The 21,128-nt window shown below is 42.3% G+C and overlaps 3 protein-coding genes and 1 long non-coding RNA gene across 11 annotated transcripts; 3 read left to right on the top strand and 1 right to left on the bottom strand.

Moving 5' to 3' along the window:
- The first annotated feature begins 27 nt into the window (after positions 1-27).
- On the top strand, positions 28-2,378 carry CG4293 (uncharacterized protein). 5 transcript variants are annotated; one of them, NM_001038727.1, is made up of 5 exons: positions 28-305; positions 461-687; positions 789-909; positions 968-1,774; positions 1,836-2,378. In NM_001038727.1, exons 3-5 carry the CDS (start codon positions 789-791, stop codon positions 2,231-2,233), a joined length of 1,326 nt encoding a protein of 441 aa, NP_001033816.1. In that variant the 5' UTR covers positions 28-305; positions 461-687; the 3' UTR covers positions 2,234-2,378. The 5 variants fall into 5 exon arrangements, with proteins under 5 accessions (NP_001033816.1, NP_001033817.1, NP_001259099.1 ...); NM_001038728.3 differs by lacking the exon at positions 28-305 and having other exon boundaries at positions 470-675; NM_001272170.1 differs by lacking the exon at positions 28-305 and having other exon boundaries at positions 470-687; positions 1,842-2,378.
- Positions 2,291-20,884, bottom strand: arg (arginase). The gene is made up of 5 exons (NM_080136.3): positions 20,603-20,884; positions 20,206-20,409; positions 19,958-20,144; positions 3,718-3,817; positions 2,291-2,760 (listed from the first exon to the last, which is right to left on the bottom strand). Exons 1-5 carry the CDS (start codon positions 20,805-20,807, stop codon positions 2,401-2,403), a joined length of 1,056 nt encoding a protein of 351 aa, NP_524875.1. The 5' UTR covers positions 20,808-20,884; the 3' UTR covers positions 2,291-2,400.
- Positions 7,093-17,213, top strand: lncRNA:enrr (elav noncoding regulatory RNA). The gene is made up of 3 exons (NR_167815.1): positions 7,093-7,333; positions 8,623-8,879; positions 14,718-17,213. It is a non-coding gene; the product is annotated as an elav noncoding regulatory RNA (long non-coding RNA).
- On the top strand, positions 7,093-21,084 carry elav (embryonic lethal abnormal vision). Of its 4 annotated transcripts, none has more exons than NM_001258518.3 (3): positions 7,093-7,333; positions 8,623-8,879; positions 11,077-21,084. In NM_001258518.3, coding segments are annotated over exons 2-3 (1,452 nt in total). In that variant the 5' UTR covers positions 7,093-7,333; positions 8,623-8,878; the 3' UTR covers positions 12,528-21,084. The 4 variants fall into 4 exon arrangements, with proteins under 4 accessions (NP_001245447.1, NP_525033.1, NP_001138142.1 ...); NM_080294.5 differs by having other exon boundaries at positions 11,077-13,083; NM_001144670.2 differs by lacking the exon at positions 8,623-8,879 and having other exon boundaries at positions 11,077-13,083.
- The last annotated feature ends 44 nt before the right edge of the window (positions 21,085-21,128 follow it).

Below are 21,128 nucleotides of genomic sequence, written 5' to 3'. Positions count from 1 at the left end.
GTGCTTCCAGTGGTAGTGGTATTAGCGGAACAAGCAGGACAGAAGTGACTAGGGAGAACTGGTTCCGCGGGCGAACCAAGAGTGTCTGGCGGAGTGCTTGTTAGTTAGTTTACATGCACACCGCTAGGTGGAAACTCCCAAGGGAATTTCGCACAGGTCACCGTCTTCAAAAGGCTGTCCTATGCACGAGTTTTTATAAACCACTAAACTTAATTCAAATTTGTTTTCCTCGATGGATTCAAGAGTTTATATACTTTTTCTAATGGTGAAGCCAATCTGCACTAGATGGCGTCGATATGTAAGATGTAAGATGTAAGATGTAAGATGTAAGATATGACCAAATCCAAGTTTCCCACCACCAACCACCCAATTTCCTATCCACATCACTTATTGCTTGGCCCTTAGCCAAGTTGCAAACCACTTTCGACATTATTTAACATGTTCATTTTTTCCTTCCCAGCGACTGGCAACTCTGTGCCGCACAGCTGATCTTCTTACCGGCTACAAATTAGATTTCTTACATTTGTTTATTTACGCCGCCTCCTACTTGCTAGGCCTCAGGAAAGCATAAACCTAGGAACGGAGCCTGGTACAGACACGGAGCTATACACCTACAACAACGCACATTTCACCTAGTTGCGCAACGCACTTAGCCGGCTGGCGTGGCAGTGCACGGTAAGCTGAAACGTACGTGGCAATGAATATGAAATCGAGCTTGCAGGAACATTGAACCAACGAGCGTGTAGCACTAGACCCTAATTCCAATACCAACTCCTTATTTCACCAAGATGACGGCCACGTTGCGTTACCGCGGCGACAAAAGCAATCTCTTGGAGTTCGCCAAGAACTTGGACGCGTTCAAAAAAGTGCCAGAGAAGTACACGGAGACCTCGGAAATCGGAGGCACCCGTAAGCCTTGCAGAGCACTTCAAACTACCAGGTTAATCCCATTCTATCCACTTCACAGTATCCCTGTTGAGCCGCCTGTTGATCGTTTACCTGGTTTACACGGAGCTGCACTACTACTGGCACGAGACGGACATTGTGTACCAGTTCGAGCCGGACATCGCTCTGGACGAGCAGGTGCAGATGCACGTCGACATCACGGTGGCCATGCCCTGCGCCTCGCTGTCCGGCGTAGATCTCATGGACGAGACGCAGCAGGACGTGTTCGCCTATGGGACTCTGCAGCGGGAGGGTGTCTGGTGGGAGATGTCCGAACACGACCGGCTGCAGTTCCAGGCCATACAGATTCAAAACCACTACCTGCGCGAGGAGTTTCACTCGGTGGCCGATGTACTGTTCAAGGACATAATGCGGGATAACCATCCTGCGCGGGAGAGTGCCTCGAAGGCGCCTGCTGCCCCGCCGCCAGGAGCGTTGCCACTGTCTGTCGACCTGCATGGCCGGCACAACGTTCAGCCAGAAAGCAAATTCGATGCGTGTCGTCTGCACGGAACGCTGGGCATCAACAAAGTGGCCGGTGTGCTCCACCTCGTGGGCGGAGCTCAGCCCGTTGTGGGACTCTTCGAGGACCACTGGATGATCGAACTGCGGCGCATGCCTGCGAACTTTACGCATCGCATTAACCGGCTCAGCTTTGGACAGTACTCGGGAAGGATTGTCCAGCCATTGGAGGGCGACGAGATTGTCATCCACGAGGAGGCTACCACAGTACAATACTTCCTGAAGGTTGTGCCCACAGAGATCCACCAGACTTTCACCACCATATACGCTTTTCAGTATGCCGTCACCGAAAACGTGCGAAAACTAGGTGAGGAGGGCAAAGAAATTACATCAATTGACCATAATTAATTATTTTAATCTGTGGATAGATTCAGAGCGCAATTCGTACGGCTCCCCTGGCATTTACTTTAAGTACGACTGGTCGGCTCTGAAAATTATTGTGCGCAACGATCGCGATCACCTAGTAACCTTTGCCATCCGCCTGTGCTCAATTATATCAGGAATCATTGTCATCTCGGGGGCGATAAATGCCTTGCTTCTGAGCATTAGAAGCCGCCTACTCCGCACCTTCGCTCCGGTTTTGTACAACCGATTGACCAGAGCCAAGGCTGCTGCTCCGGATGCTCCTTCTCTATCCTCGCTCTCCGCAAAGGCCGGGACAGCTCCGCCCGTCAACGAGCTTCTGCACACAGCCAACCTGATGGCCAGCGTGGACATCTCGGCCTATTTGCCCACGACGCCGCCAAAGCTCCAAGCCGGCCTTTAGCCGGCATTTCTGTGCAACAGGGAATCTCATTCTGCAAACTACTAACCCTTCTTTTTTACGCAAATATTGTATTCTCTCATTAAGATACGAAAAAAAAACACACACTAATATGTCACGAATGCTGTACATAAATATGAATAAGTTCAAAACTGGGGGTGTTGCATTCTTTAATCGCTACCAAGGATTCCGGTATCGATGTTGCTCCAGCGCCCCGAACGCCGGTAACCGAACATGCTCTTCAGTATCTCCAGGCCGGACTCCACAGTGGTGCGCACGTCGCGCTCGCTGCCTAGCTTTGGGTTGATCTCCACCAGATCGACGCCCTGCACCCGCTTGGTGTCCCGGAGTGCCTCCACGATGCTGATTCCCTCGCGGAGCGTGAGGCCACCGCGCACCGCGGTGCCAGTGCTAGGCGCCACATTGCTGTCCAAGGCGTCGATGTCAAAGCTGACGTGGATCTTGTTCTGCGGATTAAGGGCGTCCAGCGTCATCTCGATAATCTTGGGCACGCCCACCCGGTCGATGGTCTGTTGAAGGACGGGACAATTAAAGGGAGTTGGGAAGGGAAGGGCGGAAGAATTTCGTATGGCATGCATAAAATCATTTACAGAATGTCCCTCACTGCTCTCAAGGCAAAAAGTTGGACCACAGAGTCTGTAGAGTGTACTTATCCTTCCTTATCGCGACTGTACAATTTCTTACAATTTCAACTTTTCTGTCTCATTTTCGCATATCTGCTGTAACATATTCCAATTCCGATTGAATTAATGATCGATAATAAATTTGCAGCTTGGGCAAAGCCAAAACGGGAGCGATGGCATTAAACCATTTTTCAACAAATGTCGATTTTGCACGAGCCATAAATAATGGGCAACGAGCCGTTCTGACAAGGATGCGGATGTGGCCAGGCACGTAATTTTGTGTGAGTCACCACCACCGTTTCTCATTTTCCTTTTCGTATTCGGGATCGCGTCGGATCGGAAGTCCTATTACAGGGGGTAATAGTAGGGTCTGCGACAACCCCTATAAATGCCGAGCTTACATCGGTGGACGCAGGACGAGTGATCTCTGTGTAATTCGCTCGCCAGTCCTGCTTTAAAACAGGAATAGGGGAAGAAACCGGAATTTCAAAGTGTTTACAACTGGCGGCGAGACTGGAAGGGATCGGTTCAGTTCGGATCGGATCGGATCGGATCGGATTCGTAGGGCCGAAAAACCAAACTGGAATGCAAGGAAATGAAATGCAATTTGGAAAACGGACGGCACATGCTTTCTACCTAGGTGCAGATGCCTTTCTCTAGTTTCTACACAGCAAAAAAATATTTCCTAGTTTGGACCAAATTTAGTAATGTGCTAAGGTAGAGAAAGGGCCTAAATACGCAATGCCTACATCTCAAAATTTCGTTCAGAATGTTTTATGTTAAAGTTATGTGTTTAAATTAAATTGGGTTGATGATAAGCGGCTTTTCGCTCAGTGCACTCACATCCATTGCATAGTAGCGTATTCCGACTTTGTTTAGGATGAACGCCTCGTAGGGGTCAATGTCCCGGAGTCCGATGTAAACCAGCTGATCCTTGGGCAAGCTGAAATGGCAAGCAGAACAGAGCTAGATCAGAAAAAGCATGGAATACGAATACATTTTTACCAGCTACTGAAATTCGTGATGGAAGTCTTTGAGACTTTTCCTATACAGAACAGGAATTGTTGGAGGATCGGATGGGCCGCAAGCAGCTGACACGTAAGCAAATAGTCGTGGGATCCAGTCGAGGGATCACTGAACTAAAAAGTAAAGAGAGGAGAAACAGGAGAAGCCCTTAAAGTGCGAGTTCGCTGGAGTGCCTATCGATCCTTGAGGGCAGCGCTCGATCCTTATTACTATTGGCAGGATCATTTTATACCCCTTACATAAAAATATCAGTATCAGTTTGTTCCCTTATCATGCGTGCTCTTTGACATATCCGCGGGAATTTATTTCTATTTTTGCTTAGTCAAACTGAAGACCATTTTGTCCCAACATAAAATATGTAAAATATTTTTTTTTATCATTTTAAATTCTCAGGGATTAAGTCAATGTTTGAAAACTTCTAGCTGACTTGCGCTCCACTACCACTCGGCATGCGTGCCCCTGATTAGTAGGCCAGGTGGTGGGCCTTTGGCACGATCGCAACCCTAAGGACTGCAACCGAATAGCATTGAGAAGGAGACCAGGATTTCTGCACTCAAAGGTGAAATTGTCTGAGCACGGAACACGGAAAAACAACAACAAAAACATGGCAGACGGAAAACAATGCCGCCAGCGGCAAGGAGGGAGGGTGGAAACACATGCCACGATTCAGTGTCGAATGTCCTGTGATCCCACATTCATATATTTTGTTATTGTGTGCCTGCATCCCTCGCCTGCTTTTAATTCCTGCATCGATCCTTCTTTGCTCCTGGTCTACGAACCCGATGTCTTATGGTAATTTTATGATTATTACAATTAGATTCGGGGGAAACTGCATCTGCCGCCGTCTGCAGATCCGATTCATTTGGATTCCGTCTGCTCAATCCAGATCCATGATGGGATCATGGCCATTTGGGCATTGGTACATGGAAAGTTAAAAGCGCCCTAGGCGTTCTAATCCAACTCGTCTCAAGAAAAACGGGTGAATGCATGGAACGCTGGATCTGGTTCTGGAAGATCCGGCTAAGTCAACAAGAAATATGTAACCTCGCCATTATAGCTTTACTTTCGAAGCAGAAAATGCAATCGAGAATATCGAATGCACGCTCCAGGTTCCTATGGCTCCTAGCTTTCGGTGCAGCACAACAAATATTTGGGTTGGTTCGTTTTTCCGCCACGATTTTAAAACGCTAAGGGTGGCTTTTTCGGAGTCCCTCTCATTTGAGCCGGGAAAAAGACCAGACCCTCCCTTTCCCTCCCCAGCCACTTTCCAGCTTTGTTGTAACCTCGTGTTGTGCCTGCTTTTTAATCCCGCTTTGTTGTAACGCAGGCCATTTGCTGTTTTTGTTTTGTTTCTGGCGTGGCTAAAACGGATTATGTGACCCAACCCTTTCGATTTCGAGTCTCATTGTATTACATCCTTTTCCCAAAAATGACTAAAAAAGCGTATTGCCTATTTCTGGGGTGGACAGAATGAAACGGGGTCAGCACGTGGCCGCAAACTTGAAATACCATTATGGATCCAATAGGACTGTGAAGAGTTATTAGTGAAACATTTCGAACAAACTATTCCTTTAATTGAAATTTGCCAATTCCCCACTTAAGCATCGCATTTGCATATTTGTATGCTAACCAAACTCTCTGCGACGTCGATCTGTCTGAATCTGAATCCGCATATCTTTCGAGGGCAGCAATAGCGCCACCCCACCCCATTTCCGTTGCCACTAGCAGCGCACCACCCTTTGAAAGGACATCAAAAACCACCCCCTGCCCAAAGTTGCGTTACAATTCCCGAAGTGCAGTGCAGCGTACATAAAACATACAATGAAATCCGATAAAATTTTCTATGTCCTTTATATCCTCATAACATGCCCAACTATAAACCGAGCCAAATTCTTCTCGTGAAAAAGTTGCACACAACGCGATTTCACTGTACCTTACATTGTTCTGTAAACTGGAACAGAGCGTCCGACTGGAAGAGGCGAAGGAAAAAATCAGCACAGGGAACAGGAAGTTCACAAGGATTGGGGGTGTCCGAGGGTGGCTACATATATATGGCGATATATGGCATACAGTATGTGCATACATATACATACATATACACATATATGTATGTATGTACCATACTATGTGGCGTGTCTAGTGGCGCGAATAACGAATACAGGAGCAATGAAGCACACGAACGAAGCGAAACGAAACGAAGGGAAATATTGAAAAAGCCAGAATTGCATTACTTCAAAACTATACCGGCTCTTGGATATGGGTCCTGGGTCTCGGTTCCTTGCTTCTGGCTTTCGCTTCGTAGGGGGTGTACGAGCAATACTGCCAGGAGAAACCACCCTAGCCTTTGGCGTTGGTGGTTGATAGTGCAAAAATAATAATAACGGAAACGGAACCATAAACCCAAAACAGCCCTTACAACGCGACTGATTTGTAAGGATAATGGTCGCATGCATCATAAAACGGTTGACGACCTCGTCGGAAAGAGCCAACATTTTGCAATGATTTCCAATTGCTCCTGCTATCTAGGCCCAATGGGCCGCTAAGTACATATGAAGCATACATAGCTAAATACATATGAAGCATACATACATCGGGTTAACTATAAAACCAATGTGTTCTAGATGAGTTTGTTAATTTTACAAAGTAAGTTAGGGCTGCTCCAGTGGTTTTAAGTTGCTTAACTGGACAAGAGAACTTGGCTCTCTCCCCCATCTATCTCTTGTCTTCGGGAAAGGTAACCTCCATTTTGATCGGTTGAATTTGTATCAAAAAGCATGAAAAACTTTGAATACAGCATAAACCACTGAGAGAGCAGCCGAAAGCCAGGGGTGTATCAAAAGGGGTTCTTAGAAATATTCCACTTTGCAACGATTATAGACTCGTTTCTTATCAGACAAAACTTTCTCCACTTCTACGTGGTATTTACAGAAACAAAACTTAAGGTAAAATGTTAGGTGGCTATATATTAAAGCTATTAAAATATATTAAAGGTTTCCGGAATAACCCCCTATCTCGGCGCGCAGATACGCCCATGTCGCCACTCTTTCGCTCTCTACCTTCCACTCTCGCTCCGAACACCATTGCAACCCCGAGAGAGCTGCTCGAGAGGCAACTATGAGATATGAGAATGAGAGGTTGCTCTATGTGAAAATGGAAACCGAAACCGTCAATGCCTCAATTTCGCATTTCATTATTTCATTTCCACGCCAACCATCGTGCGCCGCGGTCTGAACGCTCCTGCCACAGAAAAAGAAAATAAAAGCAAGGAAAATTCTAATCGAATACCAAATATCGTGCTTGTGTGCTCTTTCCGCAATTGATTTTTTTTAAGTAGTGCATGACAATAACCGTTGAGTTGACTCCAACCGAAGTAACCATAACTGGAAGCTGACAACAGCCATTGGCCGGAATCTCATCTCACACCGAGCGAAATGTAAGAGTATCCCCAGGATATCCACAATTTGTGCAACTGAATGAAAGGCAATGATAACAATATCAATCAACAACTTTGAAACAGTACTTTTTTTTTGCTAATGATCGCGTCGCGCTGCATAATTGTGCAATTTACTCACTTATAATCCGCGTGTCTGCATATATCCATATGTACCTATATCTATTTTTTTGCTAGTGGGTGTGTGATGTGTGTAAGTTGTATACATTCAAACGAATATTAATAGGCAAAACAACAATATGCAATTCGATGGAGGAAAAAGCGAACCTCCCAAAGAGAGTGGCGGAGAGATGGGCGGCGGTTAGTCAGAGTGAGAGGGGGCGGCCAGTGCGGAGATAGTAGATGTGTTCAGATCTACGCCTCTGTGAGCTGTGTATCTGTAAATACTTGCTGCTCAAATTTAAATCTGTGTGTGTATGTGTGTGTGGGCTTGCGTGTGCGGGAGAGAAGAGCGCTGAGTGTTAGAGCGAGAGCCAGTTCCGAAGAGGGCGCAGCTAGCATATCGATTTTATGATTTCATGTGCAAGGAGCATTGTACGCAACAACAAACGGAGGAACACGACCAACTAACCGTTAGAAGTAGCCATTTTTTGAGCGCAGCGGAGAGGGTGGGCGAGTGTGTGTGGGTGGCGGAGTACTTGCAGTCAACAAAACGCCGGTTGCCATAAAAGCAAATGCACGCAGGCATGAATCAGACCCATGTCGTAGTAGCAATATTAAACATAGAGGATTCGCGATTCACAGCAAAGGAGTTTTTTCTCAAAAAACGACAACAATTAGTTTTTTTTTTCCCAGTGGTCGTCTGTGTTTATGCTTGTGTGGAAGAGAGCTCGAAATAGGTAGATATATACACGCGTATTTATTTATTATGTGTACATATGTGCTTGTAAAAACAATATCAGCCATACAAAGTTTGAGTCCCCTCCGCCCACCTCCTAACAACAACATCGATATCTAAATCGGTGCAGGTAAAGAGCGGTTGCTACAGGCCCAAATAACCTCTCTTCAGTAGAATTTTACCAACATCTCAAAGTATTCTCGCTGCGCCACATGTATGCGTATCTGCACGCAGATATATTTTTTGTATCGCCTGTGAAATATGAATTCAATGCTTTGGATGGGGTAAAATCGATAATATCGATTGGCGATAACAATCGCACGCACACACACAGGCCCGCAAACACGAACAACTAAAACTACAACAACAACCACCAAACCCATCGAATTTACCGCTTATAGTTTTGTTTTATTTTTGTTTTTGTCCACATCAGACGGCGACGCCAGCGTTTATTTATTAAAAACGATTACATTACAACAAACACCAAAGTCCTGGACAACCGAAGAGAGTGTGGGAGAAAATCGAAGCAGAGAGCAAGGAGGAGCGCCGTGAGAGCGCGCGCGCAAGGATTTGAGATTGCAAAGAGAACTTAGCAATTAGTTCGCTTTGTTTGTCCAGCCAAACAACAACAACAACCAACCAGCTCCCCAAAACCAACTACACACATACTCGCTCCCTAAACTAAAACAAGTGAGTATTGAAAGACGACGGGCCGAGCTGACGAGATCGCAGGACGAAAGAGAGAAAACTTTCGAAGGGTGCGGTGTCGTGTCAAGGCAACACAATCAAACCACTAATGCGGAATATTAAAAAAAAAAATTAATTTAAATCATAAGAGGTTAGCTATATTTGATATATATATGTGTGTATCCATGTACATATGTCTATGTTAGACAAGTAGCTCCTTCTTGCCGTATTGTAGTTCGGGTTATCGTTACCCGCCTCTAATTGGCTTGCCATGACGAAAGTGGGTGGTACAGGACGACGACGTGCGTGCGCGTGACCTTTTGACTCTTCCATAAGCGCCTCAATAAAAGGTGCGAGTCGGTACATACATATGTATGAGAATAGAGGATATTAAAAACTAAGAAAAGCATCCACCAAAGTAAAAACAGTAGCAACTAAAAACTTTTCAGTCTCAGCTAACCAGTCCAAACCAGCTATGTAGTTTTTAGCACGACTTTGGGAGTGTCGAATGCGTTAACTAAAGCTCAAATATATATCGAGACCCGCTGTAGTCCCTATATGCAAATCAAATTGCTACCATTTCCGCAGCGATCGCTTTTCGCGACAGCCCCCTCTCTCTGTCGCACTTAGTTCAGTGAACCAACACATTCGCTGGTTTCGTTCCGAGCAGCATCCTCTGTCTCTCTTGCTCAGCCTCTTCGCCGCCCCCTCTGCCTAAGCCTCTGTTTCTGCTGTCCGCACCCCTTACCAAGGTGTCATGTAAATGGCGGAGCCGGCTTAGGGGGTGGCAATGCCGTGCTTTTAACCCTTATCGGTGGCAAATGGCGCTCGTACATTTGGAGAAAATGCCGTTCTACGTTTCGTTTTGCTTCGTTTCGCCAAGCGAAGTATTACAACTTGTTTGACTAAGGGTGGGTCTACCGTCTATTGCTCATTTATGGTGTTTTGATGCTTTCTCAAGGGGTGCGGGCTGGTTTCTCGCATGTCCTGACCCTCTGGGTCATCCCTCTGTTCACCGCATTACATAACTGGGCGGGGTGCACAGCGCGACACACTCTTATGGAGAGAGCGCTGTAATTTGCGGAAAGGAGACGAGGGGGAGAAGGGACGCAAGAGCAGCTACAGCGCGCAGCAGTGCCAGAAAGTCCTGCGCTCGCCCCAGAAGCATCCTGTTCCTGTGACGCAGCGGATCTGGTCTCGCGTTCGCTCCACTACCTCCACTTCCTACACCTACAGTACACATATCACATGAACTTAAAACTAGTGAACGGATTAATTAAAAAGGAATCGCAAAACAAAAGCTCGCTAATCGCGCAGACACAGCAGAAGCTTAAATTCAGAAAAGTTTAGTTCTTCAGTGCCGAAGGTGTGTTTGCAGAGCTTTGATTTCTAGTGCGCGGGTGTGGGAAGAGAGGACTAAATAGAGACAGAGAGAGCGGCCGGATGAGAAAGTGGGGCGCTGGGCGGCGCCTGTTAGCAAAGCTTCGTTGACCAACCGTTATTTCCTGAACAAAGGAATAACATACATTCATCACTTAATCACCAACTGTTTTTAAATCCACAGAATTATAATTTAGCGTATGATTCAAGATTTGGGAATTGTGCGCACCCAGGATAACCGCGTTTGTGTTTAATTTACAAACATGCCCCTAATGTCTATTAAATAAAAGTTCAGCGTCGGAAAATTAAAGAGTCTGGTAAGGATTACAGTATATTTATGCTGTAATATCCTTTAATTGTCCCGGGTCACATTTTTCCGTATCCCCACGCCCTAAAGCATTTTCGTATCCATTAATTAAACAAGTAAAGGTGTAGGCTTATATTATGTTATACAGTCCGCTCTCACAAGCATTATAAGAAATATATTACTTGTCTGTTCACCAAATAGGTAAAAAATATACATATCATATCAAACGATTTAAATAATTGCGCCCTGGGCAGATGTAAATAAAGAAATATAAATTAAAAAATATCGTTAGAATAAACCAACAAATTTTCTATTCAAACCCTAGCTGATTGATAATCAATTAGCCCGTTATAACTACTAAAACCCATAATAATACAAAAAACTACTAACACATCATGCAAATGTTTTAATTTTGACATTTAACTATTCTTTCCATGCGCCTACCCCTGCGTTGGTCGTGACAACCAACAATAAACTTCTCGACTCTGCCCGATCCTCTCACCTATCACTCAGTGGACTTTATTATGGCAAATACCGGAGCTGGCGGCGGAGTAGACACACAGGCACAGCTAATGCAGAGTGCCGCTGCAGCCGCAGCAGTGGCGGCAACAAACGCGGCCGCCGCTCCCGTACAGAATGCAGCCGCCGTGGCGGCCGCCGCCCAGCTGCAGCAGCAACAGGTGCAACAGGCAATCCTGCAGGTGCAGCAGCAGCAGACACAGCAAGCGGTGGCCGCGGCCGCTGCCGCAGTGACCCAGCAGCTCCAACAGCAACAGCAGGCTGTCGTGGCCCAACAGGCTGTAGTGCAGCAGCAACAACAGCAGGCGGCGGCAGTGGTGCAACAGGCGGCGGTCCAACAGGCTGTGGTGCCCCAGCCGCAGCAGGCGCAGCCCAATACGAATGGCAATGCAGGATCGGGATCGCAAAATGGCAGCAACGGCAGCACGGAGACGCGCACAAACCTTATTGTCAACTACTTGCCGCAAACAATGACCGAAGACGAGATCCGTTCGCTCTTCTCCAGCGTCGGCGAGATTGAGTCGGTGAAGCTGATACGCGACAAGTCGCAGGTCTACATCGATCCTCTCAATCCGCAGGCGCCCAGCAAGGGCCAAAGTCTGGGCTACGGCTTTGTTAACTATGTCCGGCCGCAAGATGCCGAGCAGGCTGTTAATGTTCTAAACGGCCTGCGACTGCAGAACAAAACCATAAAGGTGTCGTTTGCCCGCCCGTCGTCCGATGCCATTAAAGGCGCCAACCTTTATGTGTCGGGGCTGCCAAAGACGATGACCCAGCAGGAACTGGAGGCCATCTTCGCACCATTCGGAGCAATAATCACATCGCGCATTCTGCAGAACGCTGGCAACGATACGCAGACGAAAGGAGTAGGCTTTATTCGATTCGATAAGCGGGAGGAGGCCACAAGGGCTATCATTGCCTTGAACGGTACTACACCATCCAGCTGCACAGACCCCATAGTGGTAAAATTCTCCAATACGCCCGGCAGCACCAGTAAGATCATCCAGCCGCAGCTGCCCGCTTTCCTCAATCCCCAACTGGTGCGACGCATCGGGGGCGCCATGCACACGCCAGTTAACAAGGGTCTGGCCCGGTTTTCACCAATGGCGGGCGACATGCTGGACGTAATGCTGCCCAATGGACTAGGAGCGGCGGCGGCGGCGGCCACAACGCTGGCCAGTGGGCCTGGCGGCGCGTATCCCATTTTCATCTACAACTTGGCGCCGGAAACGGAGGAGGCTGCCCTGTGGCAGCTGTTTGGTCCATTTGGAGCTGTGCAATCGGTAAAGATTGTCAAGGATCCCACAACGAATCAGTGCAAGGGCTACGGCTTCGTTTCGATGACCAACTACGATGAGGCGGCCATGGCCATTCGGGCGCTCAACGGCTACACCATGGGCAATCGGGTGCTGCAGGTCAGCTTCAAGACCAACAAAGCCAAGTAGAGCGGCCCAAATGGAAGTGGACAAGGACGCAGCGGGAGCACCAGCAACCACAACCCATTATCTTGAATCTAAACCTGACCACACAACACACATATATAAATATGCATGGTATAACGGTAACTAAGCGCAACAAAACAGTATGTGTACAACACACAAGAAAAAAACAAGAAAGTAGCAGGCAGGAGAAAATACTCTTTCCACTAAACGACAACGAAACGGCGGAAATCCCCCTAAAAACACAAATCTCCTCCCCAAAACCGCCGGCCAAAAGCGTTGCAATAGAAAAATTCTTCTTGTTTAGCATTTAAGTAAAAAACCTTAACTAAACGAAGCGAGCAGAAGAAGTTATAAGATCGGGAGAAGCGAATAGGTAGGGGGTTGAGAAAGAACAATGAGATTTTAAGAAATAATATTGCAAAATGAAAACACACTGTGGCAGTGGCAGCTGTGAAAGGTCAAAGGTTGGCACAGTCGATCTAGTCACAAAGCAAAACAAAGAAATCAACCAAACAAACACAAAACACACAAAAACGAAAACAAATTTAACTTTATTAGCAAAAAAGAAAATGAGAAATTTTAAAAATTTATTAACTTTAAGTAAAACGCAGCAATGAAATCTTCCAAACAAAAGAAAGCAAAACAGCAAATCTGTTTGTTACACTTCAACTTTTTCTACCATAAAAACTTTGAATCTTGATACTAAACCTAAAGCAGAATTAAGAAAATAGAGGAATTCAGTGTCTACACTTTATACATGTACTGTGCTTACAGGACACCAGTTTGGCTTGATCAAAGAGCGCAGGATAAAAAGTATTTAAGGGGCAATTAGGAGGATCGCGCATATAATAGGTATATATGCATAACATGGAGGCTGCTACAGTATTACAAGAAACATAAAAATTAAAACTATATACTTAATAAACGAGCACGTTTAATAATTCTAAAAATATGTGTATATTCATATGTATATGCGATAATTCTATGTTTGCCTAGATATACAACTAAATATAGAAATTTAAAGTGTTTTTTATGTTTTGTATTTGTTTTCTACACTAAGAAAACGAAACGAATTCCGATTGAATCAAGCCAAACTCATGTCCCTTAAGCACAAGCAAACTCAGTGAAAACTGAAGAAAAACATAGAAATCATAAAAAAATGATTGACAGAAAGCTAGCGACGTGAAAAAAAAAGTAATACAATAATTTATGCGCAAATTTAAAATGTTTTACTGAAGTAAATAATTGTTAGTGAATATTGATACTGTAAATGTGCGCGTGTGCGCACAGGTGCCTGCAGATATATAGTCCGCTATATAACGACGCATGCTGGCGTAGGCACACCTTATATACTTTATATAATGTATAGTTCAAGGAGCAAGTAAGCATAAACAAAAAAACACTTGCTAAACCAAAACAATTTTAGCGTTAAAAACCAAGCGTAGCACAAAAAATTACTACAAAACCAAACAGTAGAGCAACAGCAACCATTTTTTATATAACACAAAAAAGTAAAATGAAAACAAGTGAAAAGGAAAATACTCACGAAGGATGCAAACAAAAGTATAGCAAAGAGGTTTTTCTAGCTAAGTGAGGTGCTAGAGGACAAAGAAAGCGGCTACGTATTGACAAGGATTAATCCGCATCCTGCTTATATAAGACCCTACAAACCCGTGTCCAAACCTACAACTTTCGTGGATCTTTTGCGTTACTTTATCAGTTGATCTTCTGTATATTTCTTTGCTTCTATGGATAGTTGAAGCGAGAGAGCAAGACACAGCACACACACAAACATCAGCATATATAATTTCGATTCTGGACTATATATTCCGTATTTGAATTTGGTTTTGTTTGATTTCTTTGTTTGCTTTGTACACAAATCGAATTTAATAATAAGCTTTTGCATCCAGCCCATAAAACCAGTCAGACCCAACCATGCATATTTATACAAATGATTTGTGTTTGATTTCTTTATAGAGTTTACCTTAGGAAACCCGACCCAACCCTTTTTGAGTTCACTCTCCAAATAGCATAAATTCTTGACCTAAGTTTCAACAAACATTGAACAGAATCCAAAAAGAAAAATAGGAATTTATTTTACTTTTATTATTATTACGTCACCTAGCGCTATGTGTAATCACGCGTATGTATATTACCATATATATATATATATATTTTTTTTTATAATTATAGGGTAAAAAATATTTTTTGTTTGAACAAAATTCGCAACAAGAACTCTAGTCAGAAGATGGAAAACAAGAATATTATTATGATGAGGCAGCCGCATATAAGGAGGAATAGTAGATCAAAACCAAAAGAACTATGGCAATTTCTAGCTAATAAAATGATTGAATGATTGATAGAAGCCGCCTGCTCTTCCCTTTCCAAAGATTTACCCACTTAAAACCTCTAAGCAAAAGATAAGCGAGGCGAACGGAAAGCGTCAAAGGAGATTTCCAGATGAAAATGCAATACATTATACACAATCAACTAGTTTATTTATATAACATACCCACATAAGAACACACTGTGGGACAGGAGAACAGAATAAAATCTTGTGAAAGCTAGGAATGTACTTGATTTTGTTTAGTTCGTATTTCTGTCATCACATATTTTTACACGCAACACAGACACAATTCTTAATTTAATTAATTTAATGTATACTTATTTTTTTTGTCACCGATGATCAAATTAATTGTATTAATTATAATTATTGTGCAATAGTTTTAAAATGCAACTGAAGGCAAAACACAACAACAAATTTTCAAGTATCTCAAATTATAATTTCATTAGGCGAGGAAAACGAGAAATGAAATATTTGATCTTATGAAACATAATTGTATGATTACTCTATACACACCGCAAAACAAGAAAGAAATGCAAGCCCAGCAACAAGAACAAAATTTAAAAATATATATACAACAATTATTTTTTAAGCGAAATTGTATATGTATCACATGCATATACATATTAATATCTCATATTTTTTCTTTACCAATTTACCTATTAAGTAAGCAAAGAGCCAAGAAAACAAACGAAAACGAAACAAAAAAGATTATTTATTGTATTTTATAATTACGTAATTTTATTTAATTCAATTTGAATTATATATTCCCTTGATTTGAACAAAGCTACAAGAAACAAGAAGATAATGATATGATAAAGAATTAGTCTAATTATACACACAACACAAGAGCAGAGACCCAAAAAGATAGATAGAGAGAGAGATAGAGAGAGAGAGAGAGATAGAACGAGCTACAGAAGTCTATATAAAATCTATAACTTCCAAACTCTCTCTCCTCCCATTCTCCCCTTTTCTCTTAATATGTCTCTTTTTACTCTAATGTGCGGTTTATATATTTAATTTTGTACGTTGTATTTTATTTCGTTCTTCATTTCAATTTTGTTTTACCAGAAACCTTTTTGTGTTTCAGCTTCAGTTTAAAATTATGATTTTATGCTAAACCTACTTGAATTGTCACAGCAACAATAACACAACACAGCTATTTAGTTGATATTCTAGCTATATACGATCTGTGCGTATGTTACTGCAAACTCCTGTGAATTCTATCGAATGAATATTTATATTTTGATTATTATTATTTAGTATGGCCTATTTTTTTTCGGTTTGTGTATTTTGCTTTTTGTCTAATTTCGCAACGAACATGTTTACTCTTATGATTTTATTTGATTTCCGCACCAAACAAGTAAAAAAAACCCAAGAAAAATTTTCTTTCAATAAAAAGAAATCTTGATGAAAATTTTAGCATCATTTTTATTTGTTATTTTTTGGTTTTGTTTGTTTTTAAAACTGTACGATTTTCGATTAACAACCACTTCTTTCCCGAATCCTATACTTGTTTCCCTCTCTGTCTATCTTTCTCTCTCGCTCTCTCTCTAATTTAAAAACCTTAAGTCCTCTGACAGTCACATGAAGAAGATGAAGGAATCGATCTAGTCAAGGCCCATCTAACAAGAGGTGCCATCGGAATCCGTTGATCTCAGCTAAAAAGACATCCCCAGACATTCCCAGTCGTGTTTGGTTTAGTCCTCGTAACTCCACGATTTAAGGGGGTATCCCCCGTGTAAAAACAGCCCAAAGATATGCATTCCAGTTTTTGTTGCTTGGTGTAGACTCTGCCAGTTGCGATATTATTTGTGTGCAAACAAGAATACTTTTAATTTGTGTAATGCCATTATGTTTAGCGCTTATGATAAATGAATCTCATAGTTTAGTTTAGCGGAGGAAGTACGGCCACCTCTCCCTTAATTTATATATTTGTGGGGATATATTGCAACGATTTCTGTGTATGATTTTGTCCTGCATTTCTGTATTGCTTAATTCTGTGTAATTTTTGTAATTCTTAGAGCACAGTTTATCTATCATTTCGATGGGCAGAGAACTGGAGATGCTTAGCGATAGCATTAACGAAACACAAAGGATACCTTTACCAATCATTAACAAGTATATAAATATACCATTCTATATATTATTATGATTAAAATAATGACGACGTCGATGGCGAGAAAGAGGAAACTATTTAATTTATTTTATTAACATATTTATATCGATTAATTAATTAATAATATTTATCACATTTCAAATGATATTTCAAAATGGAAAACACTAAAAAAACGAATACAAGCAAATGAGAAAAAGATATTAATATTATAAATGTATTTAAAAATATACGATTATGAGTTTTTCTTGCTTTTTGCATATATATGTATTTCTCTCTATATAATCCATATCAAACACACCAAACTTTTGTTTCAAGATTAAGTTGGTTTATTTTAGTTTAAGTTCAGACTATTTTGGATATTCTTTCAAAGTTAGAATTGAGTTCAAATTTTAAAATTGTCTTTTGTACACTATAGGTTGGGTGTTCTTTGCGTCATCAATTTTAAAAATAATTTTTCATCTCAGAAAGGTTTTGGTTGATTTACGGTTCCTTTCTACCAACTATATTTTGTACAGTGTATGTCATACTAACACACACCCACTTACACACCCAATTCCCTAAGTTTGTTGTGTGTTCTCTCTCGAAAAGAGTATGCCCTTTGTTTGCTCTTATGATTTCGCTCAGAGTATTTTCACGTACGCTTTTTTGCTCCCAGTGTATTGAGCCAGCTGAGAAGGAAGATAAAACTATGAAGATGATGATATGGTATTGCGTTATAAGGAAGACGAACTGCTCCGATTTTGGCATTTAAGTTGTTCCCCTTTCGTTCCTTCCGTTGTGCATATGTGTGCAAGTATACACATGTATTTATAAATATATTAGTATTTATTAATGGATATGTATAAGGGCATACATACACATCTATTACCGATCGATATGTAGCCAATTTTGGTTTCCGGAGTTCCGGTTTTAAGTTTGTTGTTGTCGTTGTTATACATAGTATTGTACGTATCCTCACTTACTATTTTTGTTTCGTGTGATTTTCGGTAAGTAATCGGAGAAGAGCGCATCGATGATCGGAAAAAGTCTAACGCCGATCTCAACTAATTTGGGCACACATTTTTTCCTAATAAACATTTGGCAGCAAAACTGATGATTTCTCTAAATGTTTTCTTTCTCGTTTTATTGATCTGTTTGTAGCAAAATAAAAACTGTAAAGCTAACACATGCATATCCTGCAGCAAAAAGTATAATAATTTATAAAGAATTTTCTAATTTATTTCTTTCTCTTGATTTATTTCCAGGTGTGTGTTATTGTTGTTCGTTCGATTTTGAATTGAATTTATGAAAAAAGAAACAACCAAAAACCATTTTCAAACACATTTCTTCAAGTTGAATTTCAATTAAATTAATTGATTACTTGGTTAAAGCGATAATGATTGTGTACATATTTGATTGATTAACACGTAATATTAACTGTACTTATTTGAAGCATATACCACAGATGTCCACAGATCCCAGTCCTTTATTCCAAATCCCGGAACTCCCACCAATCGATGCACATACATGATTTGTATTCCACACACACGTACACATACAGGAATCACTTGCGTTTCGAATTGTATTTTCAATAAGAAAATCTAAGCGAGCAACAGATTATTTTGAATTTCAAGGAATTGGAAATTAAAGGCTTTTTCTAGTATATAGATTTAATTTTTAACCAGCAAAGCACAATCCACCGTCTTCACAATCACTATTTATCAGTATTTAGGGTAGTCAGACTAATATACAGCGAACTTTTAAAACCTTGCTAACGTTGAGTCAGCATTTTTTTTTACATATACCCAGATGCCTTTTATCTTTTAAAACATTAAACATAAAATATGATTGATTGATTGGTATTATTTAAAAGATTTCATATTTTTCAAATACAATCGTAGTACGCGTGAATGTATTTATCCTGTGTAAGATATATTATTTGGAGTTATACTCGATTGAGTAAGCAAATTAATATATTTCTTGAGTTAATTAGGAATCTCCGACTGATGTAAATAAATCTGATTTCGATTTTCATTCTTATTTCGGTTTTCATCTTGTGCCAGTCATTCGTCCGTACAGTGTGATAATTTGTGATCTGTCATATATACATGCTCGTATAAGGAATATTTCTAGTAATAAACCTTTGTTGTACATTTTAAGTTCGAGTCAAGAAGAATTTAAGTTTTATCCCAATGCCAATAGGCCGAAGTGCAAAGGCTCCGACCACGCCAACCCCCCACCCCGTGGTCTTATATGTAATGTCTAGTTATAGAGCGCTATATAGATACGATTTTACATCGTGAAAACGTAGAGCTGAAATCTTTGTTTCATTTCCGGGATACCCCGCAACTTCCTTATTTACATTGTGATCTCTGATTTAATCTTTCTTCAGTTGACATTTTAAACACCCTTTCGACTGACTTTCCAAAACCGAAAGAAAAACCGAACTGCCCAAGGCAAAAAGCAATGTGTAAATTGAATAATCTAAATAAATAAGCAAATTAAAGGTTGATAGCAACTACACGCAAAGACTGAGGCAAGCACAAAAAATAAAAATGAAACCAGAGAAAAATCGAAAAACAGAAGTCAAAGCAGAGTCAATAAAGCGAAATAAGTCATAGTACGTTAAGGCAACTGTGATAAGGCGAACAAACCCCCCGCCAAGAACCCCTCTTCAGCAAACCACCACCCAAAAACAAAAAATATATATATTAAGTACAATACAATGGAATAAATGACACTATGACCGAGAGACTTACTTGTCTAGCCGTAAGACGATCTCTGAAATAATGTACTTTTTGCGCTGCGTTGTGTATTGGTGTTTTCGGGTTAACTCACTCAAACATGATGTAGTTCTTATACCAAGTTTGATTTGAGGTATTGATTAATAATGTTTTTGCCCTCATCTTTGACTGACGAGACATTTTTTTGAAGAAAATCGGACACAGACATTCAAATCCAGTGTAAAAAGCGCATTATTCGTACACTCACCAGTTGGGCGCGATTTCCTGGAGGCCAGCGTGCTGCCAGGTGTTACGGAGCTGTTCCAACAGAAAGGATACAGGCATCCCATGGATGTTGCCCGACTGCGAGGTGCTATGCAGATTGATGTCCGCATGTGCGTCGATCCACACCAGGGACAAATTCGGCGTGTGTTGCAGGTGCCCGGCCACGGATCCTGCAATACGATTCCGTTATGGATTCTATCATTGGACGTAAAATCGAGATTGGTCACTCACCGAAGCCGATCGCATGATCACCACCAATGGCTAAAAACTGCGTGTTCTCCACGAGCATGAGTTTCACCTGTTCAATCAGTGCCCGATTGCAGGCCATGAAGTCCGCGTAGTTTCGGATGTGGTGATAGTGCACACGCTGCTGCTGGAGAAGGGGCTCGTCTACGGCGTACTGCAGATTTCCGTAGTCCCGTATCACCAGGCCATCTGGTCAATAAAAACAAATATATGAGATCCAAACTGAAAGGGTTGTTTTAATTACGAAGGAAATATTCTGCGATTGACCAGTTGTTCCCTTCTAATGCTTTTCTAGGCCAGCGATTTTCAAAATCCAACAAAACGTTTTCCGTAGCCGAACCCATTTCAAAGTTCGAAAGCTGAAGGGAGGTAGCTGACTCACCATGACTGCTCTGAAGCACCTGACGCAGACTGCTCTGCCGGAGAAGATCTGGCGCCAGTTCCACGCCCTGCTTGGCCTGCCCCTTTGCGAAGGGCACTCCAATGATGCCTAGAGATTGCTCAGGTTCCCTGGGCGCAGTGCTTCCGGTGCTCTTGAGCCGGTGGAGGCGGAGAGACCTTGAGGCAAATTTACGGCTCCACCACATTTTGCATGTGATCTAGGATCTCTTAGATTGGATCTGCTCGCAATGCTGTAAAATCCACGACTGCGAGGCCGGGAATGAATGAGACAACAACGACGGCGACACAACGACAATGAGCACGAATGCCAACTATCTATTGGGTTCTGGACCCCCTGATAAAGCTTGAGCGACAGTTCAGCTGGGATCGGCGGACATTGTAGTTGCTGTATGAGTAAAGTGAGAGCCACTGGATGGGCGATAAGGCGGCTATCGCCAGATGACCTTGATCCTGGCTCGGACGACAACAGTGGCGGAGGCAATAGCCCAACTGGGTCATACAATTCA

Source organism: Drosophila melanogaster, chromosome X (genome assembly GCF_000001215.4).
Source record: "Drosophila melanogaster chromosome X".
In the NCBI taxonomy this organism is placed as follows: Eukaryota; Metazoa; Arthropoda; class Insecta; order Diptera; family Drosophilidae; genus Drosophila; species Drosophila melanogaster.
The sequence above is the reverse complement of the archived record's forward strand: the minus strand, read 5'-3'. Positions and strand labels throughout refer to the sequence as shown.

Coding starts and splice junctions, on each gene's coding strand:
- CG4293 (NM_001038727.1), top strand. CDS start 789: ATGACGGCCACGTTGCGTTACCGCGGCGACAAAAGCAATCTCTTGGAG. Junction 910..967: donor CTCGGAAATCGGAGGCACCC/GTAAGCCTTGCA, acceptor TCCACTTCACAG/TATCCCTGTTGAGCCGCCTG. Junction 1,775..1,835: donor CGAAAACGTGCGAAAACTAG/GTGAGGAGGGCA, acceptor ATCTGTGGATAG/ATTCAGAGCGCAATTCGTAC.
- arg (NM_080136.3), bottom strand. CDS start 20,807: ATGTGGTGGAGCCGTAAATTTGCCTCAAGGTCTCTCCGCCTCCACCGG. Junction 20,410..20,602: donor GGTGCTTCAGAGCAGTCATG/GTGAGTCAGCTA, acceptor TTTATTGACCAG/ATGGCCTGGTGATACGGGAC. Junction 2,761..3,717: donor TACGCTACTATGCAATGGAT/GTGAGTGCACTG, acceptor GTCCTTCAACAG/ACCATCGACCGGGTGGGCGT.